Here is a 12,203-nt window from a genome sequence, read left to right on the forward strand (position 1 = left end):
TTTATAGTTATAAATTGAAAGAATTTTTGTAATACATATTTTAAAAATTTATAATTGATTTTCAAAAAAATAATTGGATATTATCCGCAAATTTTAAATTGTTTCACTGTTCTGGATTGTATTTTAATTTTTCTACGGGCACACATTCACATAGCATTCACTTGAGTAGAATTATAGGATAGGTTATGAGAGTATATATTTTAACTATAACAGTAGCGCGTGTACTGTGTAACGAACCGTACAAACTTGAAAGCACAAGCTTGAAACTTCTCGTATAGTATTTTCTTTGAGGGAATGGGGAGAAACTATGCCTTTTCGCGTAGCTAGATATAATGTGTGTGTGTGTGCGCGCGCGCGCGCGCGCGCGTGTGTGTGTGTGTGTGTGTGTGTGTACATAGATTTGGTGGCACACGCCTCGCTGGAAACGCGCTCATGTGTAATAACAATAAAGCGAGAACAGAAGTTGCCACAGAACATTTTCGAATCCAGTATTGTGACCGGAAGTTTCTGGCGCGAAACGAATTGCCAGCGCCGCCGGAAATGACACCAACCAGCGCATTTTCCCCATCCTTTACACCGTAATATTTTTTCTATTTTAATCATTTCCAGTGACTACCGATCTATTTTGCGACGTAAAAGATGTGTTTATTTGCTTTCTTCTAATGCTTTGTGAAGACATTTGAATGATTTTCTGTAAGTATATCGATACCTTTGAAGAATATTCTCTTTGCATTTTCTGTCTTGTTGATATATTTGATTACATAGAAAGTAAAGTATAAAATATTTTGTTACATTTGTGAAACATATCAATATGCAAAAAATTGTGAATTATACTTAGCAAAAATTTGTATTTTGAAAGACACTTACATAAATATTTCGTGATATTAAACATTCCTGTAAATTTGAACATGTACTTTTGACGAATTTAATACATTTTATCCATATTCATCGGTATTTCAATTTCTGTTCAGTTCTGATAATACTATTTGGATATTAATTTAATTTGGCATACAGAAGAGTTTATCGTAAATATGCATGCAGATGCCAATTTAATAATTTATTTAGTAATCGGAACGTTCACTTGATTTCACATATATTACAGGTCTGTTTTCTGTGGCTGAACTAGTGTACACTTTTGAAATTTAAAGCGAGATAGGTATATGTTTGATATCTATTGTAAGAGAGAAACAGAGTTCTAGTGCATTCTAGTGCAAAAAACAGACTTTTCATTTCATTATAATTTGCCTTTATTTTATAAAATTAGTAAATTATTATTAATTTACTTTTGTTACTAGAATATTATAGATTTAAACAATTTCACAAAGTTAAGTTTCACACTGGAAATTACAATTTTCTAATTTTTTGTACATTAGTAATTATACTGCTGTGATTAAGTAAATAAATATATTGCTATGATTATATCAATTACATAAAAAATAGTAAATGTTATTAAACTAAGTATCTCATAAATATTATAATTATAATTTTTTAACATTCACCTAAATTCCTTTTATCTCACATCGAACAATTAAATTATATATTATATGTATTATAAGTACCATTTTTCATTACGATTAATCTTAATTAATTTGTTTTTATTGTATAAAACATTTGAATTTATATATATGCCTAGAACAAAATGCATTTGATGTAGCTTTATATAATGCTAATTTATGCAAAACCTGAACGTTACAAATATATAAAATATTACATTCTTTACATGAATCTTACTTTACTGCGATATAATGAATAAATTATGAATTTTGAGTACGTAGGCAGTTTCGTGCGCAGGCTACGAATAGGTAGATATTTCATTTTATTTTTGTTTATACTGATCGAATTTTTGAATATGAAAAATATCATATTTTATCATTGCGCAACATATTTACCTAGTAAAATTTATATATAAAAATGCAATAGATACTTTAATATGTCTATATGTACATGACTATGTAATTCTAGATTAAATGGATCTTCTAAAGTTTATGTTTACCTGTAAAATTGTTTAATAGTGATTTTTTATCATACTTCAAGTTTTTATTTATTTTTTTTGTAAATAATTACGATTACTTATATGTTAATATAACATGGAAGATTTGAGAAATTCCATTATGTTCATTATATAATATTCGCAGATTTAAAGACGTTATTTTTGTATTTGTCTGATATTACTTTTTTCGCCGTTGGTTTACTGTAATTTTACTGAAGTCGTATTTTTATATATATATATGCAGTTAAAATATTTTTTTCCTTTCCACTGATGTTTGTTCGAGTATTTTGCGGCTTTCTCGAGCATTTCTTCTCCTTCGCCACTTTCTCTATATCTTTTTACGTGCCTTTACGTTCTTTTATTTGCTTTTAAAAATGCGCACCTGCCACGATAATTTATTTGAACAAGACGTGCATACGTACTCACAAATTCCATGTGCGCTTATGCGTTATTTCTCTTTACAGTGAAACAAATACCGACTCAATGCAAAATTTGTGAAATATTTAAATCGTTCAATCATATATTGATAATTTTTATGAAAGAATAAGTAATAAAAACTGTAATAATAATATATTTATTAAATTATAAAATTTGTAATGAAGTTTGAAAGTAGATAGCATTTACTGATTTTCTTATACATTTATTAGTTCTATGCTTTCATATCCTTTCATTTTTCATTTTTTCTAATATTAAATATTATAGTAAAATTTAAGTTACCGTTAGTAATACATTGATTTTATGTATTGTACAACAATTTCAAATTTTTCTCTTATTAATAAAGAATCCATAGATTTGTTACTTATTAATAAAAATAAATAATCCATAAAGGAGTTAAGGTAAAACAATCTACATAAAATATTATTACTACTCATTTTTATGAATAATATTTAATAAATTATCATATTTTTGTTCTGCGTGCATGCAACTGCCTGCAAAATAAAAAATTAAATTTGTAGTGAAACAGTGGCTAGCTCCGCAAAATTTAGAGATAAAGCGAAATATTACATTAATAATAATTAATAAAAATTTAATTATGTACGAAAGGTTACATGAAACGTACATACGTAAACCGATTTTGATATCCTTTCAGATTAAATATATCAATTATATATAATATATATATTATATTATACAAATATTAAATTGTAATTTCGTTAACATTGTATTCCCTCCCCATAATATTGATCATCTTTATAAACTCTTAATGGCTTGCGTTTACGGGTGAACACTTTGCATATTGTCAAGACTTTTTTTTTAAATAGAAGTAATGTTTTTTAAATTCTCGTTGTAATACACATATTTCATTTTATCCTAGAGTCATGTTAAAGGACAAACCATTTTTTTACAAGTAGAACGTTTACAGTTTCATTAATATACGCAGTGCGACTGTAATACTTCGTCATTGTCGACATTCATGTCTCAATTACTTCAATTTATATTCACACCAGCGAATACGTCGTCGCGGTCGTAAAATCTTCCAGAGAACCACCCTTTCATTTGCCGTCTATCTTGAAATATAAAAGTTTTCCCGTCTTTCCCTGCTACTCTCGTACGTCCATTTTTTTCTGCCAAGCTTCTAACTTCCTTCGTCACAGTCATCGCTAGTTATTATTCGTTATTCACGTGGTAAGCAAAACGGAAACCATCGGGGGATATTCTGGGCCACGAGCGATCACGAATAACTTATATATCAGCGATGATCTGTCGGCGTGCCAGAATTCGGACCATCGAGCGCGGGCTGAATAATTCGTGCACAGAAATGATAACCAGCACGCGGGACAAAAAGAGGATGGAAGCCTATTAATCGTGCGGATTTTATCTGCCGCTGACGTTGCAGAAAAGACCGGTTTTCTTGGAGGAAATTGTGGTATATCCAACATTGATGAAATTGTTGGATCACGTGTTCTGGAAATATCATTCGTTCTCTATTATCGCCAATAGTGATAATATTGCATGGAATTAATACATGGAGTTTTTCCCCATGTATTCATTCGCTTTCCTGCGAATCTTCTAACAGATGTTTTTACCTGATGTTTTTATTATTAAAAGTTTTAATTAATTAATTAAAAATGATAACGCTCTTCGAAACTTGATTAATTAAAACATTCTATCTTAAATAGAAGCTTCAGAATCAGTTTACGCCTGAGGTCTTTTAATACTATGTTCCAGCACTGATTTCTTCGCTCTTCTTCAAGTGGATCTCGATTAGTTACATGTCTACTTTGCCACAAATCTCTGGTCCGCAATGCAAAGCACGAAACGTCCCTTCGAAACTTACAAATTGATCTGATAGTGCATCCGAGAATCTCGCGCGAATGCGGTGGCGCATTTGAATAAGATGCATATCGAACGGATATATTTACGTGGCATCTACAATCCTGCAAACATGGTCGATGTTCGATCGGATTACTCGTCTTATAACTTGCACTCGATTCTTGTCATGCGCACATAGAGATATCCGCTAGAAACTTTAGTCATCTATTATAATGTCGTGATGGCACTGTTTCACATCGACGAATATTGACAGCGCATCGTGGTTAATTAGGAACTTCTTGCAAGCGCGTAGGAGGGTACATCATAATTTTTAGCCATGATGGAGAAATTCTTTTATTTTACCGAGATATTATAGATTACGATAAATTGATTTAAAATATTTATGTGCGTAATGCACAAATGAGGTTAGCTTATAATAATTAATAGAATATAAAACTAATTGATTACAATTAGTACAAATTGATCACTATAAATTGGTCAACGCTATTAAACAGTTTCTGTTAGAACAAATTATTTAGGGAGTACAAAACAGATGCAAAACTATATTCTTTTACATTAATAAAATTAATTGCATAAATTTTTAGATGTTAATCAGATGTTTGTAAAAAGAATGTGTTGAGACCGTTTTTCTTTTCCCTCTCTCTCTCTCTCTCTCTCTCTCTTTTTCATCGCACGCGGTTTATTCTTTAAGAAGCATATGTACTTGTATATGTGATTTTTTTACGATTCTTGTTTGTCACATCTGCATTATTGCATTATTGCGAACATATTGAAGTAGTATTCAATAGAATACAATAGTATTCAATAGAGATTTTCATGCATGAAGTTAATTTTTCATATTAAAATATCGAATTTTGTTGCTGATGTTTTTTAGCAGCGCTAATAAAAGTGCAGAATATTAAAAATGCAACAATTTCTTTATATCTTTATTAAAAGTTTACTATTTCTAATATCTATTATCGTAATATTTTTTTAATAAAAAATATTATTTTTGTATTCTCAGTATGAAATAATGTATATTATGAATTTTTTGTTTTGCGAATATTTTTTATAGTAGATATTATTTAGTTTCAAATTTCGAAAAATGGCTTCTTTTACAGAATAAATTTTCTTTTTTACATGAACTAATTTAACCAATAATATAATTATTAATATATAACCAATGATAAATGTAAGTATTGTTTATTATTGTAGTAATTACCGATAATTACATTGCTGATGAGACTACATAACATAATCAGTAATAATGAGAAAATAATATTATTGAAGTAGTATATATATTTTATCAATCGCGATTTCTTGGCAACAATTTGACCAATTCTTTCTCTCTCTCTCTCTCTCTCTCTCTCTCTCTCTCTCTCTCTCTCTCTCATTAGCGTTACATGTTGCATAATATATTTACTTATACCTATATGCGTAACATTATGAACATCAAACATGAGAAACTATTCAAGAAATTTTATGAGTTACTTAAATGAACGATATGATATCTTATATACAATTTGTAATAATTTTATAATTCTTTGAGAAATTATATTCTTGCAGAGAAATGAATTTAAAGAAGAATACTTTTCACTGTTGAAAATTCTAGTTTATTACGCGATTTAACTTCTAATTAATATCGGTTTTCTTATTCATAGATCCATTTGCCTTTAATAAAAGTAGAATTATTAAATTCAACTATATTATAATCCGATTATTTACGGCATTGAGAAATGCAATTTATGAGTATCTTCTTTTAATTAGCGATTTGCGATTTTTTTCCAATGTAACACTTCTTGTCTATAATTTTGTAATTATATCGCTAAAATGAAGTGGTTCATTTAAACAACTATTAATTATATTACATGTCATTAGAATAAAATATATAAAATCATATGAAATATATAATACTGGAAATTTCGTGCATAAAGAAATTAGATAATTTAATTTTTATTCGATATTTGGATGAAAATATTACCCAATAATTTTAATTAATAAGTTACTGTTACTAATCCATGATTTATTTGACCATTTTATGCCTAATTCAAAATTAATTTTTCAAAATCAAAATTATGTAATTTATCAAACGCTAAACATTAAAAATTAAATTTAAAATTTAACAGAACATAACAAATAATAAGTTATAATAAAGCAGCACTAAAAATTGAAACTATATTGGCCGACATATATCATATAGAAATTGAGATCGATGATATTGGAAATACATTGTTTTCAGAATTTTGAGAATTTTGTAGAAGTTGCAAAATGACGAAAGAAACACATAATGTAAAGAACAACATCTAGTTAATCTGTCAACTAAAGAAATACAATTCACAGAGTAAACTTTGCATAGTTACGCCTGTTTGAGGTAGGGGACACAAGAGAAAGAAAAATTTGAATACGATGATAGATGTATCAAGCATCTCTTGTTGTTTGTGAATGTAAATTGAACGCTTTTCCCTTTACGAAGCGAGGACTCAGTTTTACATTTTCTACCTGCGAGACTTCATATCATACTTTCTTTTCCAAATGGAAATGGTAGAACGAAACAAAACCGTGCGTAATGTGTTTACACGGAGTCACAAGAGAAAGGTTTGCAATTGCAAATATGTACAATGGACGTGTTACTGAATCAGAAATTCTTTTATAGACTGACTTTTCCAAGGATGTAATTGAATTTGTCAGACAATAATAATATTTTCAATTTATAATCTCTCACTATTCTTACTATTCTTCACATGTTATTTTCCATATACATATATTAACACAAAATACAACATTATTATTTATACAATAATATTACGTGATCCTAACATTTTTGATATTCAACTGTAATCATGATATTGCTTAATTAGCAAATGGAGAAGACAAAAATTAAATTATTCAACCAAACAAATACATGTATGATGTAATTAATTAAAAACAATTACGTCCTTGACACAAAATAGCGCAAGACTCCGAAATTATTGAAAATTTATCGAAATTGATTTGAGTACGATCGACAAACGTTATATCGTTTGATGAGGATCTCGTTGTAACATTGCCATTGGCAATACGCAACAATGCACAGTAGAGTAGAGTGCAATCTACGATGCGTTGCCATGCAATGCACGCCAATCACGTTAATGGACAATCAAATATAGCATGGCGTTTGTTGACCTATGTTTTTACGCTTATCAGAAATCAATCCAGCGAAAAAAGCAGTAATTTTTCTCGACATACTTATTTGTGCGCCGTTAAATTGTGACACGTATATTAAACGATGTTTAATTACTGTAGCAGACGCGCGCAATGTTAATCGTTAGATTGAAATTGCAGGAGTGACGTAGAAAACCGCAATTGAATGTTAGCCGCGAATCAGTGATGCAGGTTGTATCGTGGCAACGATACCCATGATCAACAAAGAGCTCATCAATGTTTTCGTTACGCCTCCGCAAACAATTCAATAGATGAAAGAACATTGACATCAAGTGTAATCTTCGTTTTTCTTTATAAAAAATTTTACTCTTTTTTTTTACAAATTTTTGTTAAAATTCTCGATGTAATATTTATCATACAGAAATTATTTTTATTATTTTTATTTCCAGAAATATATTTATATATATATATTTGCAAAATATTTTCTTTAGCACGGAAAATCTAATCTTGATTAATATAGAAATGTAGAAATATTCAAAATTAATTTTCGAGATACTATAAAAAATTATGTCAACGCTGGATAACCAATTGATAAATAAATTTTGCCTTTAATTTTAGATTATTACGTTTGCAATTCCCGTCATCAATGAATATCGTTCATGTTGATAACACATGCAGTTTCTGCGTTCCAATTTCGATACTCGTATTTGGATTCAATTATTGGTCATATAACGACCACTTTCGATGGACGTTACAGAACGTTTGATTGCTTTGAGACGAATTAGGCGAATAATATGCAACTGTATTGTTCGATTGATTCTGCTAAGTGGCAAGAAATCTGTAAATTGGACAAAGTCGATCGCTATCTATAACTGAGCCAGGAAATTGCGGTATGTTCGCCGAGTGTATCTCTGTGAATTAACGATGCAACTGGTTGTACCTGACGCACTACGTGATCAACGAGAAGAGCTCTATATCGGCGTTTACCCGATACTATCGATTTACCTATGAGAAAAAATATCGGACATGCAATAGCGAAACTGCAATAGCACTGTGCGAACCGATTCGGAAAATTGGACAAAATTTTTTAACATATAGACCGAAACGACACATTCGTTGAAATTACATTGAAGTTTTCTATATTTTCTATGTGAAAACGCGTGGGATGTAATTACAAAAAGGGAAACAAGGTATTTGAGTGCTTGTTGTGCGATATATCTAAATTGTAGTAAATTTTAACAAACGTATATTTAATTGAAAAAAACAATGAAACATTTAATTAATTTATTTTTCTCGCGCAATTTATTTAGGTTTATTTAATTTTTTGAATTTATTTTATTGTGTGACATAAAATTAATAAATTTAATTTTAATTCTAACAAGCTCAGTTTTCTTCAAAAAATTTTTTGTCTTACATATTCGAAAAAACATTATTATTAATTATCTAATGTCCTGGCGTTAGAATGAAAATCAACGACTAGAATTATTGCATGTACACAATATGCATAAGTGACTTAGTGTTTTATTTATTTATTCATTGCCGTAACGTTCGATCTTACTTTAATTGAGACGAATCTTTCTCGTTCCAGAATGTCTGTCGTGATCCTCTTTGATGAAACTTTATTCATTTCAATTCCTGTAATCTGACTTAATTAAACTTCCACTTCTCGCCCCGATATTCCGCCTTTAAGACGGATTAACCGAATGTGCCGCCTTAAGTCCATACCGGATCTGGATTTGAATCAAAAAACTTCACGTCCGATAGATTCAGCGTATTGCGCAGTGATATAGTTCAGTGCTTTTCTATAGAACAGCAAACTAGCAATAGAACAATAGGTAAAAAATAGAATAAGAAAAATAGAAAATGGAAAAATCTAAAAAATGAATTTGCGTTTTATGCACTTCTAAATTTCATTCATTTTGTATAACTCGTCTCGATAAAAAAAAGCTCGCATAAAAATAGCTGCAGTTAAGTGACACATCACATAAATATCTCTTTTTTTATTGCTTTGACTAGCTAAATTTTTATCTTGGTATTTTTCATGTATCGCCACATGCTGTTGAAATTATCTACATAGTACATTTGCAAAAATTTAGATTTATTCGTAAAATTTATTCTATATTATAAGTTATTTATAATACATTCACTATTGCAAGTTACATACAAAAATTAAATTACGATGAAATTAAATTTATATATGTGTATACAATACGGGTTTAATGTTTTTTTTAAACAGGGAATAATAACGTTTTAATGTCAAATCGTTTTAACGTTAAAGAATTAACAACTTTTAAATTGTGTTGTTCATGTAAAAGAACTACGGAATCACGTATTGAGACTTTTCTATTCTATTATACATTTTGTTCGTGTTCTTAATCAGACAAAGCTCCCAAGTGTCGCAACACCGAAACTCGATACGACGCTAGTTTGTGCTGGGCGTCGCCAAGAAAAAAAGAAAACGGCGAAAGCGTTAAATCAGCTGGCGCTATACACGTTTACCTCCTACACGCCTGTGTACACATGGTTGGTTAACTTAGCTGGTGCCTAAATATAGAGGATATATAAGCCCCTTATTCTGAAGGTAATATAAATGAAATTTCCAGGAACAATCAATTTTTATAAGATGTATGCGAATTGATGAAACGTCTATATTGACAAGCTTTTCAAAGTTTGAGTAATGAAAAAACTTTAAACGTATCAACAATTTTTAATTGAATAAAGAAAAAATTGTTAAAAATAATAGGATGGAAATGAAAAAATACTGGCATTCTAGAAATTATTATAGAAGTGAAACGTATATATTTTTTTTTTTTATAAATTGCAAAACATAGATTTTTGTCTTTTGAAATTTTAAATTAAATTCATATTTTGAAAAAAATATCTAAACTTTTTTTCTTTTTCTTGAGCTGCCATATTTTTTTCAGTAACGAAGTTATTGATTACAAATACATAAGTACATAAATAATGGATTTCTTGTAATCACATTATAGTGAAAGAAATTTCTTTTTATCTTTCAAAAATTCAACAAAATTCTACTTAAAATTTAAACATACACCTATGCTATGAAATTTTTTTTTTATTTTCTCATTGGGACCCAATATCGTTGAAAGAAAGTGCTATTATTCCGTAACATATTTGTTGGAATACCCGCGGGTGTTTCTTACTCACCGAGTACGAGTAGCAGCAGAACTTGTTGCGGGAGCCGAGCCACCATTGTAGATCCGTTCGCTCGCACATCTATGAATTTAAATCGAGCGATCCTGCCGTGTCCCCTCGATTTTCCCGTCGTGACCGCCAGCGCCCACCGTAACAACATTCATTTAACGTTCTGCCCTGCTTCCACGTAGGCGTGCGTGTCGATTTGTCCGTTGACACACAGAACCTTTCCAATTCCTCGGCAGCGGCTTCTGCAAGGCAGAAGCTTGACACTTCCGGTTCCACTGTCGATTACTCACCGGATCTGAGAAACTTTTTCGAAGAATAGCCACTTTCGCCGATCAAGCTGCCACACACTCGCGCCCGATTAATTTTCCACGGTGACACGATCTCTGAAATTCGTGGGAATTCCCAGCGGTACGCGATTGTGTGAAACGCCCCCGGCGCGCGCTTCCAAAATGACAGACTCTTTTTCCTTTCCTTTTTTTCGTCCGATCCAAATACGATTTGACCAGGTGGTCCGATATTAATCGACCCGCGGCACTCTCGCGTGCGGTGGCTGCGATTGGACCGCGCTTGAAGCCCGATATCTGTGCACATAAATATTTTAGGGATGCGTTTGTTAGGGGGGGAGTACGGGGTGGTAGATAGGACAAACGGACGGACGGATGGACGGAGTGCCGAGAGATAGACTCACGGGAAAAATAATTTACAAGTGAAATACAACTTGACACCCGCCAGGTAGTATCAGCACTGTGAATATAACAGAAGTAGTCGCTGACACAGAAGTTAGAAGAAAGACAAAACGTAACGTGAGGACCTTGCGTATGTGTGCAATCTTACACAATCTTGCATTTCTACCCTTATATATACATATATACCCGACTGCACATCGCCAATCGTCATGGATTTTCGCGACAATTGCGGCCTGAAGAACTGAAGCGACGATGGTAAAATTGGAAAACCGATAAGAACTTCGCTTCTCGCAAGTTATCCTATTGCCGTCGACTTCCCGGTCGTGAGGGATGTCTTCTGCGATTAGATGTTCAATTTCGGAAAAGTATTTTAACGCAAATTTACTTGTTATTACCTCAGTTCCTTAGATTTATAAATGTAATGTAAATGTGCAACGATTGTTAAAACATTATGGAAAATATTTTATATCTGTTTTAATCTTAGAACATCGCGATATAGATTCGTAGGGATAATCTGTTACATGGATTAATATGATCTACTAATAAGCTGTAAGAGCATGTTATGTTATGCAACTAGTGGTAGTATAAACCTATATACAAGTATAATATCCTGTACCCGTAATATTCTAGCAAACAAATACCATACAGTCAGGGCGTTACGCCCACGAAGACGAAAGGGCTCTGCTACAAATAACATGCGTCACATTCTGCGAATAATAGAAACTATGCAAATAATTATGGAAGTAACTGAACTTATACAACACGCAGGAAACAATTTTGCTCAAGTATCTAAAACTTAGTTAGATGCAGAAAATAATTTTGTTAGATCGTCCAAATAATTACGAATTAGAATGCTTAAGACGCCTTACAAAAACAATATACTGAATGACGTATCCAATCCAATCCTATTCGCTTGCTTGTAACTTTTATAAAAAAGAATATATTATAAAAATTTGTTTTTTTTTTTA

At 31.0% G+C, this 12,203-nt stretch overlaps 1 protein-coding gene across 6 annotated transcripts in view; it reads right to left on the minus strand.

Moving 5' to 3' along the window:
- Positions 1-12,203, minus strand: part of LOC108753835 — a 138,674-nt gene that overhangs the window by 123,162 nt on the left and 3,309 nt on the right. For 5 of the 6 annotated variants that reach the window (XM_018495759.1, XM_018495758.1, XM_018495762.1 and 2 more), the window contains one exon: positions 10,553-11,130. In XM_018495759.1, the coding sequence (XP_018351261.1) occupies positions 10,553-10,700 (148 nt within the window). In that variant the 5' untranslated portion in view covers positions 10,701-11,130. The remainder of the gene's footprint in view (positions 1-10,552; positions 11,131-12,203) is intronic. The other variant, XM_018495761.1, reaches the window with a different exon arrangement.

This window comes from Trachymyrmex septentrionalis, unplaced genomic scaffold (assembly GCF_001594115.1).
Source record: "Trachymyrmex septentrionalis isolate Tsep2-gDNA-1 unplaced genomic scaffold, Tsep1.0 scaffold72, whole genome shotgun sequence".
Lineage (NCBI taxonomy): Eukaryota > Metazoa > Arthropoda > Insecta > Hymenoptera > Formicidae > Trachymyrmex > Trachymyrmex septentrionalis.